Genomic DNA, 22462 nt, shown 5'->3' with positions numbered 1-22462 from the left:
CCGTGGACCACGGGTCTTCCGTGCCGTATTTCCTTTTCTCTTTCTTCGCACTAGCTATTACGAAATTCTGCCGACCGAGAAGTACGAGTCCTTTGTTCCAGAAAACGAAGAAACGGACGACCGCGGGGCGGCGCGCAGGTGCAACATACCTCTCACCCGTGGGTCTCTCGGAACGATCGGCATCTTCGAATCGAAATAAACGATTTCCACGAACGCCTATGTTGCGTTTTGGAAGCTGATAGCTTCCTGCGTGCGGCATTTTTTTAGACGATCCGTCTATTGCGTTTATTAATGGCGATGCATCTCCTTTCTGAGAAGCGATTTTCACGTGGCTTAGACTTAGATTGCGGTATTTATGGACAATTTCACACAATTTATAATATGACACGAGCACTAGTGATACAATTATAGTCGTAAAAATAACGTGAAAAGTAGTCGTTTCTTCTGTTATTGATTTTCATTTTTGCCAGCCCCGAAAAGTTTGACAGAATGGTCGCTGGTAAATCAAATAGTTGGTTTCCTCGAGAAAATATCAAGATTATTTGGTCATGCGAACGATTACACGACACGTAAGTATGGACTATTACCGTTTGAACTGCAACGCACAAACGATTCTTGCCTTCCTTATTCGGGATGGGATACGGTAGGAACGGTGATCATCGTTTCAGGACGTACCGTCGAAGTTTCGCCGCGATTGCTTCGCCGCGGCGGCGACTAAATAGGTATCGGAAGTATAGGAGTTTGGTAACGGGTAACTGGAACGAGCAAATAGCACGGACGTATCATCTTTTGAGTCGGCGCGGCGGTATTAGTTTCGGGTTGTTATCGCCGTGCTTTCTTCCGTTGCTACTTTCTCAGGTAAATACATCGCCGGCCGCGTAATGCTCGTGGAAAGCGGACGTCGCGAAACGGAAACAGGGGATTCCGAGGATAGTTCGGCTGCTTGTTTGTCATATTTGCGATACAAGTTTCTCGTCGATAGCGCTCATTACGTGCCTGTATTAGTCTGGAGTCATTCGGTAGACGGCCATGAAATTACGATATTTTTAGACTCGCTTGTGATTGCTGATTCGATAACTGTTGAAGTGGTGCTCGGAGTGATACCGTTCCGCGAAACTTTATCGAGATCGCGTGAATAGACGATATATTAAGGTTAACAATTAACGAGTCGAAATTTATTCACCAGAAAAGGATCGTCGAGAATTTCTCGTATCATTTTCATCCGTTTCGAGAGGAACGTCGGTTCGGAACTAATAATCTGATCGTAAATTCTGAGCGCATCGTTTACCAAATCGATCGCAAGTTAATTTTTCGAGAAGTACCTATCGATTAACGGTACTTTATTTGATTTATTCTCCTGCTGGTATCGTTATACCGAATAATAATTTACAAAGAACTCTAAATCTATTTACTTAGTACTTTTACATTTCACTTGGAAAACGCGCGAATGAATACATTTTGTTTCAGTGTAAAATGTCAAGCCTATGCAAGCGTCAGAAGGACATTATATTAACAACAGTGTTTTTGTTTTTTAATTTGCAACGGTTAGAAAGCAATTGGCGATTCTTACATTGTTAGTTATCGATTATCGATTGTCGCATTGACGCGCGTCGATGCATACAAAATATATCGTCTTCGCTTGTGTAACGATTAATTCTCGCTCGGTCAGATAAGATTACCGGCGGTAAGTCGAACAAATTTGTCTTCGGACCGAAGGGTATACCATTACGATAGACATCCACGGAGAGGTGAATCCAATTAATTAAGGAAAGCACCGCAATTAATTGGCGCATTCTATAGACTATGGTTAGGTTTGTCAGAGAGTGACAGAGAGAGATAGAGAGAGAGAGAGAGAGAGAGAGAGAGAAAGAGAGCAGAGTCTCAGATTAAGTCCTCTCTGGTTTTTCTGCTTTTACTCGGTCCTGAAGGTAGAGGAGCCTGCGAGAGGAAAAGAAATATAAGAGAAAAACGGAGAGAGAAAGAGAGAAAAGGAGAGAGAGAGAGAGAGAGAGCGATGTAAGAGAGGGAGAAAGAGAGACTTTACGAGGCAGTTCGGGGACATTCTTGATTTCGATGTTGGGAAGGCACCCGACGAAAACCACTTGAATTTAACGAGGCTCCAGCAAATGGGCCACCCTGCAGACTTGCCTCCTTCCTTTTCTCTACGCATGACGCTTATACCCACGCTCGTGTGGCCCGCAAACCGAGGCAGAAAAACCCAGGGATCGTGACATCGTGCCTTTTACCGTCGGCCGTCTATCAATTAACACGTCGGCTGCCGAAATACAACCCCAAAAATTCCCGCAAGGTAATTCCGTTCGAATGAACCTCAAACTTCGACAGTTCAAATTTATCGTAGCAGATGGTATCCGAACTCTTCTAATTATTCGTTTCCTCTGTGTAATTTCGACATATTTTCAACTGTTAAAAATACACAAAGTTAAGAAGAATCGAGGGAAAACGATGGACAAAATGGAGAAACTAACTCGGAATAACAGAGATTTTTTCAAAGTGTATTGCAATAACTAGATTCATCGCGTATAGATATATTAACAGTCTAGTTAGAACGATCGAAAGCATGTTTAAAAAAAGACGAATTCATGCTTAAATAGATCGATTCGGTTAAAAAAATCGTTTAGCGATACTTTGTTGGAACAAGACAGTTTTTATTCACATTGCGGCATAATCGGCCAATATGCAACAAGATAAAACAAGAAGGGTGGAAGGAACTCAATTTTTCGCCTGGGACCTCTCTGCCTTCTGTTCCCGGTGCCTCCCCACCCCTCTCGCTCTGGTTCCTTCTGGTTCGCTCTGGAACCCTCTGGTTCCCTCTGATCGAAGCCGCCACGAGATTAGAGGCTGCCAAATGAATTAAAAGCCAATTTTAATCAAAAGCGGGCACCGGCTTTTAGGCACGATTACCCCCGATAATAACTGGTAGGACGGACCCGCGCGCAAGTAGGAAAGAGCGAGACAGAGGGAAAGAAGAATGGATCCCATATATTACTTCTACGTGCTGCTCGCGATACAGGAACCAATTCGTTCGTTATAGGTTCGCAACTAATAGCTTTTTTCCCATAGGGAACCGATGCGATGATCGCCGGCCGGGTCGCTCAAAGCGGTGTCAAAACATTTTTTCGTCGTCGCGTTTCGGAGGGTAGCGTGCGAAGGAACGTCTCGCGCGAAAACTCACGGGCACCATCTCCGAAATGATAATCGCGAAATAAGGGTAATTCAAAGGTAATAGCAATGAGAATAATTATCGTTCACTTTTACTAGCCCTCAGATGCAATTGGAAAATACAAGCTGCCCCAAAAATGTCTAACAATCCGGAAGTGGGAGATTCCTGAGGTTATTTGAAGCATTATTTTTCTTTTACAAAAATTTTGTTCGGGGCATCGTTAACGAGTTATTAACAAAAAAGAGTGACCAATGAGAGACGAGATCTTCCAGCGCGAGGCGACCGAGCCAATAAGCAGAACTGGGCTTTGCCAGCTCGTTGGCTCAGCTGTTTCGCTCCAGAAGATCTCGTCTCTCATTGGTCACCGTTTTTCGCTAATAACTTGTTAACAAAGCCGTGTATTGTATTTTCGTTAAGGAAAAAGTTGCTTCAAATAAGCTAAAGAACCCCCCAGTTCCCGACTGCGAGCGACTTTTACACCCTGTATATTCACATTTTATACATTTAACTTTACAATTTTTATGACCCGTAACCTTCTATTAATTATACATTGAACATGAACTTCCATACGACTTCAAAATTCCAATTGCATGTAGAATTGAACATTTATGTTATCTAGACTTGATTATTCCTCAATTTATTAAATATAAATAGTAACGTAAAACTTGCTCGTACTTAGAATACGGTAAAGTCGATAGGCTCCTCGTAACCTCTATTCGAGTGTAAAGGGTTAATATTTTCGGAGCCCTTCCCCCGTTATAAAGTACCTTTTGCCGAGCATTTTCTACGGAGATGAAAATATAGGGTAATTGGGTTACAGAAGGTTAAATCGAAGCAGAGTATCCGAATTGGGAGCCAAGGACCGTGCGCCGAGGGCCGCGGGGAATTAGGTAACCCAGAGTCGATGAATTGAGAGCCACTGGGGCGCCACAATTTCACGGCGCGCGGCGCGCGGCGTGCGGCGTCGGCAGTCGGCAGTCGGCAGTCGGCGTTATGAAAGCTATAATACGACGCGAAACCGAGTAGACCGGTACCGACTGCGTAAGCGTAATCGTAAGCGGAGAAACAAGGGTAAAAAGAGTTATCCGGAGGAAGGAAAGACGCGGGTAGGTTAATAGCGATCCCTGCCGTTAACACCTGAACCGGCCCACGACGCAGAAGCGTCCTCCGTCGATGCACAAAATTGCAACGGTGCACAAATAGAGGAAATATGGCCAGTTGTCCAAACTTGGATCAAACCTGGGACGGCTGACGCCATGATTTGCCGGGCTGACGCGATAATCACAGTTCTTAGGGACTAGAATAATTAAATCCCAAGGCGAACGAATACCGCGGCAGTCTCGACGTCTCTTTCTTCCTTTTTCGATGTTGTTCTCTTTTCCTCCCTGCATCTTTCTCTCTCTCTCTCTCTCTCTCTCTTTCTTTCTCGTTCTGTTCCTTTCTCTCGACTCTCGGTAGTCCTGTTTCTTCGTATCGAGCGGCGAGGTGTCGCATCATCGGCTATAGTGACTACACGAGACGTTTAAGAGGAACGAGACCCTTCGCGGGCCAATTAAGGCCGCTCCACGCGATAAAAATGTCACGAGGATCTTATGTAATTACGACTATTCACGGCGGCGACCGTTCGAGCTAGCTGGCTTAATTAGATAATGAAAAGTCGGTAACTACCGCCGGACATCTATGAATTATCATTACGTGTCTATTGATATGTTCTACCAGCGCGGTGCCTCCATGAAATCTATTGTTTGATGAAACGCTCGATAAAACCTCTCCGCTGCACGGAATTAAACGTCCGCGCCATTTACTCGGAATTTTTAAACGGAATGTCCGTCGGAAGAGATTTTAGCGTACCCGCGCACTTTCAGTGGAATTAACTGTTTACCGAGTACGATATGGGGCAATTAACGCATACGTATTATCCGGTAACACGGTAACATATTAAACGAAGAAGTCGGCTGGTTTTTCTGAAAGCTAATTAGAAAATCTATTATTTCCCGAACGTCGCTCTTTATTATTTCGTTGCTCCGCGTCAATTATTTGAATACTTGGACAACGATTACAAGATCAACGTGATCTACCACAAGCCTCGCGAAACTATGCAAAAGAACAAACGAATTGTTCCTATGGTAGACGTTATATTAGCTCGTTCATCCTGAAACTATCGCGGGGAAGCGGGTACATACTCGTTAATTAGCGATCCGGATCGCGAAACAGCGGATCGTCCCGACAACACCGGCATAAAACAGATTTATAAAGTCCAGATGCCTAATTAGTGGCCGGTCCGCAAACAAACAGCTTTTCCACGCGATGCTAATTATCACTTGAGCCTCGTCGGCGCGGAGCGGGCCTCGCGAGAGGAATCCACCGAGTCACCCGGCCGCTCGGCCGCGGCCGCAACCACGGTTAGGATCCAAAGTTTCAAGGACGCTCTCACGGTGTCTGAAACCCCCGTGCAGAGGCGCGCGGCTAAGTTTGTCCGTTTCGCGGACGGAGCTTGAGTAATCGAGGCATCGAGGCACACGGCCGGGAGAGGAGAGCTCGTCCCGCCAAGCCGTGCCGAGTCGCTCGGCCGAACCATCGCGAAGGTAGGAGACGCGTCAGAAGGAAAAGGTGGAAGTGGACCCGGTGGAGGCAGACCGGCAGCAACAAGAGAGTCCGTGGAGGTGGAAAAAGGAGAAAGAGGCGGACGAAGGTGCACGAAGGTGATGGATCTCGGGGAGGTGCAGACGCGGCGCGATACCTGGCTCCTCTATTTGCACAAGCCTTCTTCCCTCCTTTCAGACTCGGACCATCCTGCCCTCCCTTCCTCGCCGGCGAGCCAGCGAGCCAGCGAGAAGAAGAGGAGCCGAGCCGCCTCGCACTCGCGCGATACCTGCTTCACGATACTAGCTGCTCGCACCAGAGACAATTCGGCTGTGAGAGAGCCGCCACGAAAGGGACACTATTGTTTCGAACGTGATAGAAAGACAGGATCACCATTCTGTTCGTCCTTGGTTCCACTGCAACTATCGGACTAAAAATTTACGTGGTGCCATTAATCTGATTCTATGTTTACAGTTTCCTCGATTTTCCAAAAACCGTGCTAATAACGTTAGCTTGGTTTTCGAGATTATTAGGAGGTAATATTAAATCTATCATCGTTGGCCAAATAATAGGTCCTACATTTTTAATTTCTTAATTATTGAAGTCGTAAAGCTGCTTCTATTAAGAATTGTTGAATATACTTCTTTGCGCAGGCACACGTTATTGTAAAAATGGTAAAGAACTGTGAAATATCGTTATTGTTACCGGCCGATTTTTATTGGTCGCTTTTAAACTACGGCAAGTTTCAAAAGAGCTGCCAATTAATTAAAGTGTGATTAAATGAGGAAAAATCGCAGCGATACATAATTAACGAATGTAATGGACGAGATATACGGTATAACGAAAGAAACTTCGGAGGGAATAATCTACATTACGAATGTAATAAGAAAAGGAAAAAAAAAGACGGGGGACGGAAAAACGTAAATATTATATATGGAAACAAAAACGTACATCCCCCTTCACAGGATAGAAAGCAAGTGACATAAACGTTTTACTACTACTAGTAAAGATATGTTAGAATCTTATTCACCGTAAAATATTAGAAAACTGCGCCAGCGAGAATAGATTCAGTTTTAATGCGAAGATCTATGGGGTCTCTGCGATTTTATCTATAATAGAAGAAACGAGATATCCTAAGCGTATCCTGAGTGTAATTTATTCCGAGTCTCGAACCTCAACCGCGTCTGACACAATCTCGCGAGGGTCAAGGGGTTAACCAATTAGTCCCGTTTATTCAATCTCGGCGCGGTTTATCGCGACTGCTTTGACACCACTGGCAGCGGTCGTGGATAATTTGTCATTGTGTATTAGCCTTCTATGCGGAACGACAAACGACTGGCCAGGGCATCGAGCGTGTTTCTTCGTCCCTTTCCATTCGCTCGATACTTCCAACGATACTGGAAACAAGAACCATTGCTGAAATAACAAGACTATGTTTATCTACGATTTTTACTGCAACTAACATCATTAATATTATTATTGCTGAGTAACTACAGCCTCCATTATTTAAGCAACGGATCCGTAACGTTGCGTCTAGCCTTTAGAAAGCCGACACTTTTCCATTAATTTTGACATTCCCTTGCGTTCCCCGTTCGTAGATTTTCTTTACGGTTTACGATTTTACAATACCGAAATGTTTAAAAACTGTTTCGAACGATACATTGATTGGGTAATTAGCGATGAACGAATCCCTCGAATCTCGATATCAGTGATTCGAACGGGTTCCCGTAACATGTGTGGACATAAGTACGTGTTCTAGTGAGTGGTAATAGGGTGAACGCGATGCTTAGGTATCTGGGAGAACGACCGTGAACTCTATAAGCGACGCGGCGCGACGCCGCGCTGATAAATAAGCGGCGAAAACGAGCGCGGGTTCGTTTCGGCAGAGCGAAACGCGAGATAAGTCGGATAAGCGTTGTCTAGTCGAAAACAATCGCGACGAAACGAGGCAGCGGGACGCTGTAACTCATCCGGGGTCCTCGATGACCGGCTTCTTTTACTCCTTCGGTTCGTTCCACCCCGTGGTACGCGCACGTAACCCGGGTCCGCGGAAATAGAGCTTGGTTATTAGTTCGTAAAGATAAAACTCGGTCTCGGAACCTCGGAAGGGAAGCGAATAAGAGATAAGGCCCTGACCCTAGGTCGATCGATAAGGATCGCTATAAATTCGGATCTTTAGTGCCGTAGACCGAGACGTTTATTTCTTCGAGGAGTTCGCCACTCTTTTGTTCGGAATCCTTATTAGTCGACGAAACTATCGATTCGAGGAGATAACGTCACGGCCGCGGCTGTGTCGGCCGTCGGCCGGCTACCCGATCCGATTCAATTAACCGATCGACTCGTCCTGTGTACATATGTACAGCGAACCCACACGATGCAGCTCTTCTACCTATTCGGATTCGGAAGCTGCCTTCTGCCTTCTGTGTCCGTCTCTTTTTGTGCCGATGTCGCGTGTCGACGACGACCTTATTCTTAAACGAGACGCCAAAGCTATTCATAATTCATGTACCCACGCGGGCATACGTATCTCGAACACACCGAAATTTTTCATAACTTCGAATATAGGACGCACACGTATTTTCCGTTTACGTGTTTATATTCTATTTTACGGAATATGTACTTATAATCGTGGATAAATCTTTCACAGAAGAGAAAGAAATCGTGTATGTTCGTAGTCAACGAGAACAATCCTTCCGCAGTAATGTTTTGCAAGCGAGCGTACCACCTAATGCAACCAGTCGATTAGCGCAGCTGCTTTCTAAGAAGAATGGAATCGTAGCGACTTCGCGAGCAAATGGACGAGGTGAAGAAAGGGATAATTGAAATGGCTGACATTTTGAAAATCGCGGCGAATTTCTTTGTTAAAGAGACGCGATTAATTACTGGGTTACTTACGGTAGGGTGCATTGTGATCATCGCGTCCAATCGCTTTGATCGAGCGGCCCATTACGGTAACATTGCCGCTGCTGCAAGTTGAGTATAGACTCACGGAGCGCACCATTGCCGGCACCGCCCCGCACATCACCACCTGCAAATTGTGAAGAATTTCGCACTGTACAAAATGATTGCCAACATCGCGGGACATCCGCGAAGACGCCGCTACATCTTGTTACGTTTGACAAGAAAAATATCGAACCGAACACTTCTTGAATTAACCGATCGTACACTCGAATAACTTGTATCGGATACCTTCGAAAATTATGAACAAATGATCGGCAGCGTTTACATAATAATTTGCGGAAAATCGAGAAACAGAGATAATCGTGTCTGCCAAAAATAATAGGGACGTATTGCGGTCGCAACGCGCAATATCTGTTTGCAAAAAGAAATATTCTAATTAGTGCAAGAAGCTTGGTCAGCTTTCCGGCGTCGATGCAATGATCCGCGACGATAGAAGCCTGCGCAAAGATTCGTGGTCCAGCGATTTCTGTCGAGCCTTTCTTTCGCATGCGTCGCCGCGAAGGGGGACCCGCGGATTCTTAAAATCGTTGGAAGAACGCGAGAGCAAATAAGAATACGCGGAACGTGTTTTCGGCGCGACGGCCGAAAGCGAAATCGTTAAGGGCGTCACGGTCCCTTCGCGACTACAAACAAGAAGACTTTTACGAACGACTCGCATATCACGGCATCGAATGATCCGTCCGGTCGTTCGTTCCTTGTGCGGCTTTCCTGCGATTTCGCCCGCCGAAGAGAAAATGCCGAGGAAGGGGACAGAGGCATGTCGTTATAGCGGAAACTACAAAGGATGTATAGCGATGCTGAAATTTGTTAACGAGCGAACACGAGCTGTCCATTAATGGCTGTAGGATTTGCCGTTGTTTTATTTCAGAGCGTCGCGTCGCGGTCGTGGCGACGGCGACGGCGACATTACGATGCGATGGCAAGACGGCGGACGATCTTTATTCCACCGAATCTGATGTCACAGCAGGTGCCTGAGAAACAGCATCGTATCTGGGCTATCGCTCCAGGAATTCCGAGACATAAACTGCTATAAAATTTGCGAAATTTCTGTCATTCAAATAATATCCTTTTTCTGATAAGAAACGATAAAACTTGGCCGACTATGAAATAGGATTGCAGAAAATATTTCAGAATAGTGTCACAAAAATGTTTGAAGTCGCGTATCTGCCGGAAAAATTAGTGCTGACAAATCTCTTTGTTAATCCTGCATATGGGATAGTTTGAAACTTTCGATACTGGAACGAATTCGTTGCACGCGTGAAAATACCTGATTATTTGAAAATCTAGATTAAATTTCAGATTACAACTCGGGCGGGGATTACTTGTCCGCTATCGCTATCGGTTAAAGATGTCGCTTACAGAAAAAGAAATCTTTAAATGAAAATCCCGTTCTTCTGTTCCCGATAGAAAACGATCGCCGTTGCATTTTTCTACCTCGAGGTATTTCATTCATAAGCTCTGCTGAGTAAATATTTACCAAGTAATTGAGCAAAACAAAGTGAAACAAGGTTAACCGGGAAAGATGCGTCGGAAACGGTTATCGTGATGATAAGATTTACAAGAAATATAAGAGCCGCGGTAGATATATATATATATAAATCAATGATTTTTTAAATATTCGGTTTAGACGCCACGCATTTCCTACGCGATTATACTAGCTGCGAAGTGTGAAGTAACTCGGCATCTCGCATTATCGACTGCGCGTGGCGCGTATCTATGAAATGAAATTTCCATATGAATAAGCTTCGGCAGATATTGTAAATTAACATAGGATTGTAGCGAAGCTAACGAATATTACTTCGTGTCCAGAGAAACGTTAAATAAACACGGCGACAAGCCAGAAGCAGGAGTCGTTCTTTATTAATTACCAGGACTACTTGAAACTTATGATTTAACTATGTACTTTACATTCTTGTATTCAGTTTTTCTACTTAGCTTTCACTTGGAAAATGTCTGATTCGGTTCTTAGAAATTTTTAAACATTCTTCAATATCCGTTTCGACTCGTTAAAGAATTTCTGTCCCACGATAGATCTAAAACATAACCAACCGTGATATCATTTATTTATCGCTTCTTTACAGAATCGATTGGCGCCAGTGTTTCCGCAGGTCCGACTTAGAAATCGAAGCTTTCGAACGGATGATGCTGCAATTTCTCTTGCAACCTGATCGTACAGATATAGACGGTCACGAACCCGGCACTTTCTTGGGTGCTACTGCGGTTAAGAGGTGTTTTTGTCAACTTTTTGTAGGCAGTTGCACGCGACGGAATATTACACGGGCGCTTTGTACTCGCGCTGTCGTAATAAAGAGCATGAATTGCAATTAATACGGTAAGACGAATCATTGGGGGAACACCGCGGACGACGAGAAGACGAGGAAGCGAAGGGCTCGGGACCGACAAAGGGCTGGTAGAAAGCGACGCTCTAATGCGTAGGAGTGGGTTATTAATCTATGACAGGTAAGGCGCTCGGCAATTTAGCCGTCGCGTCGCGTCGCGTCGTTTTACCAAGGACCTGGATGAACTTTCGGCACGCCATCCTACCCTAGCCTAAACGCCAACCCGGCCGCGGCGGTCGTGTACACCGGGGTATCTCCGATCTGACCTAGTCACCGTTCAGTCTACAAAGCTCTGGCACGTATCTTATATCGCTTACGTATCTGTCGGAACAAGTAAAGTATGCAAGTTTACGAATCGCGCACGAACGCGGCCAAAGCCCTCGTTCAAATTTTACACGGCTCGTTAAAGGTAACGTAACCGGGTCACTGGCGTATTCCCGAAAATTATGGATACAGCGCGAAAACACTCTGGCCGGCTCGAATCGTTTTTTCTTTTTTTTTTTTTTTCGACGGAACCGTAGGTCACTGGGACGAGAAAGATAGCACACCGTGCGATAACGCGCGATATCGTGAATTCGGTTGATGCATAAACCTCTCGTGGTTCAACCGGATAGACTGCATGTCGCGTCGCGACCCAATAAATAAATTCGATTCTCTGTTAATGAATTCTTCCAAAGCTTCAAGCTTATCTATACAGTTCTCGCGTCTCCAAGCTACGTGTTCTCAATTGGCTGACACAAAATCCTCATTATTTTCCATAATAAAAATATATTTTCTGTTCAATATTCTATCTAGAATCTCTATTTTAAACGACTGCAATCTCTATTTCAAGCAACAATTTACAGTGTCACTGTGCATTAACTGATAATTTCAAAAAAAAAAATCGTTGATTCAGAGCCAATGATTTTTGAACGAGTATCTGAATAATTTTTCAATCGAACGCCAGAAATCAAAGCAATGATTCCCACGTCTGCTGTAATTTAAGAGAAAATGATCACCGGCGCGGTCGTTGGAAAATCAATTAACGCGGCCAGCAAAGCGCGAGCAGACCATCAATAATCTTCGAACCGGTAAATCGTGAAGTGTTACGTTCGTGGGCTCGTATTGTAGGGGTATACGTACCATCAGGAGGCACAAAATCTTCGCTAAAACGGCAAACTGTGGTAACCTGGAACAAACGAGAACAAACGTGTTAAATGCCCGTTCCCTCGATTCGAAGAACACGTTCTAAATCTACGGGACATGAACGGGTGCGTGCGTGCGCGCGCGCGCGCAAAGCGATCGCCTATGTAACGCGCCACGGACATTCTCTATCTTCGGACCGGTATTCGCCATTTGCTATTGCACCTGCGAGATTTCAATTTGTGGCACGCAAGCTAATCGCTCGCGATCTCCGCGTGATTTATAGCATTCAAATAAGTTTCGCACGATTACGAACCGTGGCCGAATAAAACGAAGGTTACTATTAGCAGCGGTGCAAATTGAAAGCACGGGACGCGCGGCGCGGCGCGGCGGATCGCTTCTGACAGATAAGGAGGAGATATACGAGATAATTAGCGGCGGAAACAAATTATACCGGACAAATTGTATCTTGTAGCTAGTTCACGATTCTATCTTCATTCACATCCGATAATAATATTGCTACGAGTGACGGACCGCCAGGCTATCGCTCTGGCCGATCTTTTTCCTCGGGACTCTGAAAATATTCGAATTTCATTACCGCCGCGTCGCGTAAGCTTGCGTCGCGCTTGTCGTTCTGGTACTTGATTTATCGAAATCATCCGTTAGAAACGCTTCAATTCGGTTCAATTACTTTTCGTGTAATTATCCGAATGATAGCTATCGAAAATGTTGTCCGGCTTTTAAACGGCGATGCTGCTGGTTGATTTTAAAACCATTTGAAACCTGGACTACGGGAAAAGTTTTCACGGTGAGAGGCAACATTTTATGTAAATCAATTATAGATTCTGTTGGTTTTTGTTAACCCGCTTGCGCTATAACAACGAGTCAGGATCATGACGAAGACTTTACATAATAATTCTTCAATTTCTTCCAAATCGAAACAGATCCATCATCTTCTGTTATCAAAATTTATGAACGAAGGTTGACGAAACCATAGAACGAAAAAATAATTGTCTCGTGCTATATAACTAGCCAAGTTCACTTGTCGTTAATATTACTTGACGCAAAGACGTTCGTTCTATCGAATATTGTTTGTAAAGCTCCGCATTAAACTCTGTGCACGTAAATAAATCTTCAACAGTCGCATCCACGTTTTTGACAATTCCAAGCGTTTTCTGCTGTGGACAGCGAGAGCCAGAAAAGGTCAGAGAGCGTTATGGATTAAAACATCGAATCAAGGTTGTTGGTTGGTAGCAATGTCGGAGATTTGCGCCGACGCGGCGCGGCGCGGAGGAAATCGAGAAACGCAGAAATCAAGAGTAACGCCGTAGAGTGCCGCGAGTTGTAAATAATAAGCCAGCTGTGTGGGAGCCGCGTGCGGTTCGCCACCGCAACGACTTGCGTAATGCGAATGCATCTCGTATTACAGAGCACAGGTGAACACAGCAGTGCTCGCGTCGTGCTGCAACGAGCTGCAACGAGCCGCCCGGTACCACGCCACGCCACGCCACGCCACGCCGCGCTGCCACGGCACACCGTGCCGCGCCGCGCCGAGCCGCGCCGTGGTACCAGTGACGTCGGAAGCGTTCATTACACGTTCGGTTTAATTCGACTGGGTTATTGGCTCGTTGGTGGAGCAGCGGGGTGGACCAAACGTACCTTTCTTTCGCGCCATCCCGCCTACCTCGTTCGAGTCCACCTCGATGCGCTGCAAAGGAATTCCGTTGGCACGCCGGCGCTCTTAAAACGCTTACTTTAGATTGCCCGCGTCAACTTTATCGACGGAATCTTTATAGGAAACCATACCAATCTCCACCGTAAGAAAATTAACAACAATAAGCTCGCTTCTCTTCTTGCGTAGAGTAATCTCGTTTACTCGCGAAGGAAACTTCTCTCGCATTGCTTCTACTTTTTTTCAAATCATGTCCGACTCGAACTCTCATTTTGTTTCTTAACCCCCTACGCTATATAATCAGGCTCGTGACTTTGTATATAATTTCGTGAACACGACTGCCAATCGTTTCTATTAAATTGAAACAAAATTTGAATCTTCTGTCATCGATATGAAACAAAAGTCCTCTCGCTTTATCAAGAAAATGAAGGACGAAAAAGTGCCAACGAACGCGGTTCTGAAATAAGTAGCAGCGCGAGGAGCTCCCGAGCTTGCGGATGATTCTCGAGCACAGAGTTTCGTAAAATATGTAACACTTGACTCATCGTAACAGAGGCAATTGAAACCGGAGCTGGTTTGAATACTGTGTGTAATATCTATTAAAACTTGCGAAGCTCTCGGTCGGAGTTAAACGAACGCCCCGCGTCCTAATTCCGGTGTGTCGGTTCCATTAAATAAGATTCTCGTTCTCCAATAATAGCGAGGGTCGCGTGCTTTTTGGTCGAGCACGAGCACGAGCACGAGCGGCGCGGATCGAGCAGCACGCGTGCATCGCGGCACAGAAAATGCAGCCGACTCGTGTTTCGTGGTTTAATTGCATCGGCACGGTCGGCACGGAAGCTTCAAATGGATACTTGACCGACTATGAAGTGGCCGACATTCGCACGCGAGTGTTTCGCGGGAATGAACTAGCGAAGAAGCAGCAACGTGTTGCAAGCGGTGTGCCCGAAGGTGTTCAAGTCGATCCGATTATAAAATTATTAATCGATTCATAACAGTAATAAAGGGGACGGATAGTCGATTGATATCGAAACTATTGAGCGAAGAAATGGATGTCCATTTGGCTAATTGTTTCATGTAATCGGCGCAGAAAGATTTACATCTTCCATACCGATTAGTAGAACAAAATATTATTCCGCGTTTCGTTGTATAGAATTTATCCAATGGGGATAAATGGGTTTATCAGTAGCATTGTCGCAGTAATAAACGGGTTCCATTTATTCGTCCCACCCTCCGCGACTTCGTACTTTGTATTTCAATAATTGATGAATCCATACGTATCGCAATAATCGATAAACCCACGCCGCAATATGTAATTGATTTTCAAATATGGCCATCGCGGACGGTGTTTATCGGCGGTGTAGAGCGTGTACGTGTCCACAGGAATCAGCATGCAACAAAATATAAGTGACTAATTCCGAAGCGAGTCGAATCGCGTCGCGTCGCGTCGCGATAGCGTTTCGTGGACATCGGCTGCCAGCTGGCTCGTTAACGACCATCTATCAAATTAGTCGGAGGAATATGCTTGATCGTACTTCGATACAGCGGTGTATCGGTATCCATGCCGCGCAGAGGCGTGGGGTCCATTAAAATTCAAATTCGCCGTTACGTAACGAGGAAAATATTAAAACGCGTGGTGCCACGGTGTTTGCAAAGGGGGTTGCGGGGAAAGGTGTGGGCCGACCAAGGAAATTACCAACAGCGAATGGCAGACGACACGGCACCGTAACACGCGACAGCACCGAGAATCCTCTCCGTGAAAAATCCAGTATTTCCAGTATTTCTACTATCGATCAGAGGAATTCCCATCGAGGCCGAACGCGAAGGTGAGTCTACGGGGGCAATCCGCCATTCTCAGAATTTCCAAGACGCGCGTTCCACCGATTCGAGCGAGGATCTATGCTCCATCCCGGTTCACCATAAATAGCTCGCGCAAGTATTTCGAAATTCATTATCCTTTGAAAATTGAAGTCCTCTGTGTGCAGGTGTTTCGAACCAGCGATGCACTTCACTGTTACGCCTAGCCTTTACTCGGGACTTATTTTACATTTCCATCGCATGCTAGTACAGAAAACACGATTTTAGACGCGCAGTTTCGTTGATTATTGTCTTAATTGGCAATCGTTTTCGTTTCACGTTTTTCAAAGTATTTTCGTCGCATTGAAAATTGTTTTACAACATTTATATTACTGCGGACACTGTGTTCTTTCGCTTAAGTAATAGAAAAAGAGTTATTAACATTTTTGGGAGAATCGAATGTACTTTGAAAATAAAGATAGATTGTTGAGACCATTTATATTGTATATAGTAGGACAGTGCAATTAGACGTGTTCTTTAAAAGGTTGATCAATTACTCTTCAGAAGTAGATCCAATTGCATTGGAACTATTTTATCATCAACGGGAACAGTACAATTGAATCCAGTGATCGAAACTACTTCGTCTATACAATATTACTTGCGATCAGTCGTATAAGTTTAAACGATAAGTAGGATCAAGCCATTCTAAATAAATCGTATTTTATGGGAACATAAGTGGCAGCTATAAATTGTCAACAGCTCCGGCTCAATGAATAAATCACGTACGGAAGGTGAACGGAAATCATCAACTCTCGATTATCTCCGTTAATCCGACCGACGGTATTTCACGGTGTTTAGACGTGGTTATTAACACCTTCCCATAACTTACCGAATCGCCGTAAACATATCTGCGGGTCGCCGCTTTGAACTGTCATTTCAATTTCAATCCGTGCGCCGCATGTTGCCGGGATCGTGACACTAATCCGGCTTAAAGATTGAGATACTCTCGCTTGCATTCAGCAGCTCACGACATACTTTTTCTTAGAGGTACAACGGGAGCTGCACAGTTTATGGCTAGTAAACGTCGCACAGTCGAACGGGTACCAACAATGTTTTCGATTTCGATTTCGATCACTATACAGCTCGAGCACGTATCTCGAGCACGAATCGAGTGGTTGGTTGGCCAAAATCCAAGGTGCATCGACAGTTATCCAGAACACTCGGGGGATCCATCGGGAACAGTCGGCGCGGAGATGATCGGAAGAGGATGTCCAACTTGCGTTCGACGGTACGCGAACGAATTGTCTCACCGTCGAATTTCGTTCGCCGACGCGGTCGCAGAACAGCGATGGAGAAGTGCAATCCGGTGCAACGGATCTCGGTAGTGCTGGCGCATAATTAGCTGACCGGTCTCGCGATCCTAAGCTAGATAGCCAGGCGATTGTACTCGGAGATCCCGCGAAGACCAGCCTAATTGGGCCGGGAAACGGGAAAGTCGATTTAAAGCCGACCTCGGCGAGTTATGGCTGTCGTTGGTATCCCGGAATCTGCTCCGATACGATCGTCGTCGCAGTTACACCGGTATCAGATCGCGGGACCACGGATCACGGACCAGGATTCGGAAAGAACGAATCGCGAACGCGCTCGCTGTCACCGGCGTGAGACCAGCATGGTGAATGTTCCCGGGCATAGGATCCAATGTGACATCCCCAACCTCGTAGGGACTCATCTAAGGAGGATTTTAGTGGGGATATTTGTCGCCTGCCGCGTGAAAAACTGCCAACACTTGAATAGGCTCCGACACACCGATGAAAAACGCGGCTACCGACTCGTCGCGACGCGCGACGCGCGACGGCCGCGACGGCTCTCAGCTGGACACCGGCTGTCGTGTCGGGTTTCGGGTTTCGGGATTCGAGATTGATGCGCCGTATCAACTCCGTCTCTCGTGGATCGCTTGATCGGACACGGGTCGAGATAGAGCTACTCCTTCAGAATTTCCGCACATGTTGTATCACGTTCCGAAATAATCGCCAAATTTATTTACCATTATCCCTTTCTGAATTTCTCGTTGTTTCCTGAATTCTATCTTATCTATTCATTGCTAAGGTGTTCATATCAGTGATGTTTTCTTAATTAACTATAGGTAAATAATAAAGTTGTGAATAGCCCTTTACGGTCGTATATCTGCTCTCAGATGCCAAAGCGATTTATTAGTATTTTATTACCTTCATATAAAATCTTACACATTACGTATTACTGATTGTTCAACTTCATACCGATCAATATGGCACCTATGCATAATCGTCCGTAAGGGGTTAATAATATTGTAAATCTGTAGCGTTCTTAATGGTGAATATCTCGGGGTTAGAATCGGTCGTTTCCTGGCAGCGGTGGTACTTGAATTTCCCCTAAACTAATATCGCGTTTAGTTTGTCGTAAACCGTGGCAGATTGGTAGCGTAACGCATCCCTCGTACAACGCCGCGTTCCCTCGTTCCCGTCCCATCAGGGCCACCTCACCGCGGCAATACCCGAAGAAGGATGACGACGTCTCCATTGAGTCGACCACAAAATTTACTACCTTCCTAGCGAGCAAAGCACGAGCCGACGATCCGACGAGCCGGCCGGCCGGCCGAGCGACTTCGGCACGCATTCAACCTAGAAAAATGTCACCTGGCGTCCGCCCGACAATGGCCCGACAATAATAATAGCCCCGGCGATAGCCCCGAGAATGGCCAGCTCGAAAATGTTTCCCAAATAGGCATGGCAAATCGTGACAAATCGAGCGGTCGATGAATTCCGGCCGACACGACAGTGGCAAATTGCCGTGATAAATCGTCGGATTGATGCACCGCGTCGACAGCGATTCGCTCGAGATTAACGTTCGACGCGTGCGATCCTCCGGTTCAATAAATCCGACCACTAAAAGCCCCTAACGGATCATGCTCGCTCAGGGTCCACCAGTATACCTACTAATCCAACGGAGTGCTTGATTTATCGAACACAGCTTTCAACGATCGAGAGAACGATTCTCAATCTTTGGATCCTCGATTCTAGAACAACCGACATTCCTGATCGACGGGGCAACATCCGCGGTTGAATTCTCTATTAAGCCTTCGCACTCGAGCGGTGACTCCGCTAAAATTGTTATATCACGTTCCAAGATAATTTTATATCATCAAAGCTTGGACTTACGGAATTAACAGCGTAACTGTCGCAAGAGTTATAAAATTAAATTGGTTAAACCACTGCGAATAACCACTGTTACAGAGATCGCAGTTACAAGAGCGCAGTGCAATCGAGTTACAGTGTTCGACGGACGGTGGACGCGGCCGTTGCGCGACGTTGCTGTAACGATTCCGTGAAAAGCCAGGCAGCATCATCGAATTCGTCACCTCGTTCCACTTAGCGAAAGTTCAATTAAATGGGTAACGAGAGACGCGGGTCGCCGGGCGGCAGGTTGCATCGAACCGAGTCACCGAGTCACCGCGAGTCACCGAGCCGCTTTTTCTTTTTCAGAGGCGCGTAACGCGCGCGGCATGCAAATTATCTCGTTGATTGAGCCGAGCATTTTTTTCCACGGCACGATGAGTACACTCGCGGCTGAAGGCTGCTGGACAACGTGAAGTGGCAGATAGTAGTCGCCGACGTCGCCCGCTTTACGGGGAACAGCCAAGGAGACGAGGGCCGATTCAACGCGTCCTGTTCTGGGACCTTACACGGAGGACAGTCGCCGTCTTAGTCGCCGTCTTGGTCGCCGTCGGAGTCGTGCGTCAAGTGCCCCATGCCCGGCGAAGATAACCTGAGGCGGGTGGGAAGAAGAGTAAAAGATGAGGAGGAAGAGGAAGAGGAGATAGAGAAGCCGGGCAAAAAGAGGAGCCACGCGAGAGGAATACGCGACAAGGTTTTTGCTTTGGCGCGTCACATTCATTCTGACACGCTCCTCGTCACCCTCTGCCGCCCCGCGCCGCGCCGCGTCGTACCCGCGCGCAAAAACGAATCGCTATTCAATGTCTATTAGGCGGACTCACACTTACGCGTAATCAATTATTCCCGGGTTAACCCCCTGCGCGCTTGTGGCCAATCAAAATGCATGAATGTCCCCTTCTGTTGACTCCGCGCGGGTTCTGCCGTCTCATTTCTCCCCGCAAGCGTTTATGACAAAAATGAGTAGATCGAATACAAAACGGTAGAATCATGAAAATCATTTACAAATCCTGTCGCATTATACATTGACGCGAGCGAGGCTCTCGCGAAGCAAACGTTGTGGCCCACAAAGGGGAAACTGCATACGTTTGCGAACTCGTTTGTCGTTTTATACTTGTTACGTAGAAATTTTGTTCGTTCTAGTTTAAACAAAGGTAGTATCGTTATATTACCAATTGTAATTGAAAAGGAAGGATGACACGTGCTCATAGGTTTTTCGATCATCGGACAGATGTTGCATTTCCACCGCGCGCGCATCTCGTTTCGTAATAAACTGACACTCCGTTACTTTCACCGCCTTTAACACCTGCGGATCACCCAGGTACTACCAATTTGTTGTTTCCCTTCGAATCGAAAGCGGGCGGGGCTCGACGGCGGCGGCGCGGCCGCTTGAAAAGCGAATTTTTCTAGCCGAAGTGATTCTCGCGGCGCGGCCGCCTCCTTTAATCTCCCGGCCGTATAGATTTTTCTGCCCGGTGTCACCAGAAATAGCCGGCGATGAATCACCGAAGAAACGGATCTCCTGCCCCGGCTTGGCCGGCTTGGCGATCAAGCACCATCGAGCTGTTCCCCGCATTCCTGGCGTTTTACTTAGGCCTACTTAAAAGGGTTGGATCGCTCGGTGGAAGGCTCTTAGGGCGGATATCGGGTTCGAACGGGAGTCCTCTCGCACGGGAGAGACTACTAAACAAGGCTTGTCGTCCTGCGGGACCATTCATTTGCCCGGCTCGGCTCGACTCGTCTCGTCTCGTCTCGTTCGTTAAGCGAGCTTCGGTTAAGAAGGCCACGGTTAATTGAGTTTTAGGAATTCATTTGGTCACCGATAACCCGGCCGCAGCGCGCCGCGCCGGTGGCCCCGGCTTCGTTTGCGTTCGTCACGTCTTCGTGACCCACCTTCAGGAATTTTCCACCTCACAATACCTTTCGAGATCTTGGTAAAAAGCCCAGAATGGGAACGCGGTTCGGTGGCGTTCTTACGGGGGAAAGCGGAGATCCCGGAAATTCTATAAATTGTGGAAAAAATATTTCAGGTATGTATTTTTTTTATCGATGCACGCGCGCATCCCTCTGCAAGTGATGGGGCGCTCACAGAAAATTAATGTACCTTTGAGGGACCGATAGGAAATTGTTGTAATTTCTTTAATATATTTCAAAGTTGTTCGTATTAAACTATAACGAGTACGTGTATCTGTATTTTCTTCCTTATATTATAATAGAAATAACTTCAATTTTATAAATGGAAGGTAAATTTTCTCTTCGACGATGTATGCACCGCCTTTTTAAATTACTTCTTGTATTCTACTTAAAACTATCTATTTAAAAGACAGTTCGAAAATAAGAAAAAGTAGGTTGATATAATGTACAATAGGTCTGCAGACAACGGCAATCCTTAGCAAAGAGCGAGACATTAAAAATCGCACACTATTTAATTAAGTGTGTACAAGTGGGGCAACAGAGTTCACAAGAACATGATTCATCTATGATTCTAACAAAAGTGAGTGAGCAACAGGAGCATAAACCGTGAAAATGCGTGAAACATCGTTTTAAGATCGGCTGAGTAACTGTTCTCGTTAATATTTAAATTTTAAGGAATAGTTAGAACGAATTTGTATCTTTTATTTTCTGCGAACCTAATTTTTTGAATTTTAAAAAACTATATTCTACATTGCAATAGAACGTAAGATTTTCAATCTCGTTATTGCGGAGAGAATATTAAAAAAGAAAGAATGTACATACTGAAATTAATTAAATCGACAAGAAGTTGCCCATTTCCAATAAGTTCCCTTACTTTGTTTCTGCATCGCTGATTCCACTGTTGAAAGAACCGATAATAAAATTGTTCATAGATTAAAATGGAAGCTGTTTGCGTCGTACAAGATAAAACGGACCATTTATTCGAAGGGATATCGCCGTTCGTTCTGGCTCATTCGCGTGGACATTTGTTGTTCAACCTGTAATCTTTAATGGACTCTATAGGCATTTAAATAACCATCTCGCCCACCCACCGTCACTTAACTCTCTCTCTCCCTCTCTCTTGGTCGTTTCTCCGAACCCTCGCGCACTATCTGGACCCTGAACGGTGTCCGCTATGACGACAGGAAGACAACTGCTCTTCTCCCCGGCCTTTCCACATTTTTACCGTTAACGCCCGCGCCGGCCGGGGCACCGAACACCACCACCATTATTTCCCCTTTCTTCTGTTTTCACCGGCTTCTCGTTAATCGGACCAACGGAAATTACAATAAAACTATAACAAACGCCGGCGACATTTTACTCTCCGATACGTACAAAGCACCGTCGCTCGGACATTTTATACCGCGAGCTTATCGCGAATGTTTTCTTATCGTACATTCGAATTTCTCTTATCGCGAATTGAATAAAAATCGCTGTTGTCACTGGAAACCCTGTCGATGGTGTAACGAATAAAATTGAAAGGGTAAGAAGACGAAATGGAATGAAAGATCTATTTCTTATGCGATAATTGTCGTTCCTACATTCATTTGGCGAAGCGGATTGAAAACGGAAAACGTATTGAGAAATAAATGAAAATGGAAACGAAGCCTAGTTTCTTAAGCATTTTTCCTCGAATTCTGTGAATTGC

At 45.7% G+C, this 22462-nt stretch overlaps 1 protein-coding gene across 1 annotated transcript in view; it reads right to left on the bottom strand.

Annotated features, from left to right (window-relative positions):
- The window catches only part of LOC144476119 (fibroblast growth factor 8), a 62977-nt gene that overhangs the window by 2315 nt on the left and 38200 nt on the right, over positions 1-22462 (bottom strand). Inside the window, exons 2-3 of the mRNA XM_078192724.1 lie at positions 12187-12232; positions 8660-8792 (exon numbers count right to left, since the gene is read on the bottom strand). Coding sequence (XP_078048850.1) covers positions 8660-8792; positions 12187-12232 — 179 coding nt within the window. The remainder of the gene's footprint in view (positions 1-8659; positions 8793-12186; positions 12233-22462) is intronic.

The sequence above is a fragment of the Augochlora pura genome, chromosome 10 (assembly GCF_028453695.1).
Source record: "Augochlora pura isolate Apur16 chromosome 10, APUR_v2.2.1, whole genome shotgun sequence".
Classification (NCBI taxonomy): Eukaryota; Metazoa; Arthropoda; class Insecta; order Hymenoptera; family Halictidae; genus Augochlora; species Augochlora pura.
Note: the sequence above shows the minus strand (reverse complement) of the source record. Positions and strands in the feature narration are given on the sequence as shown.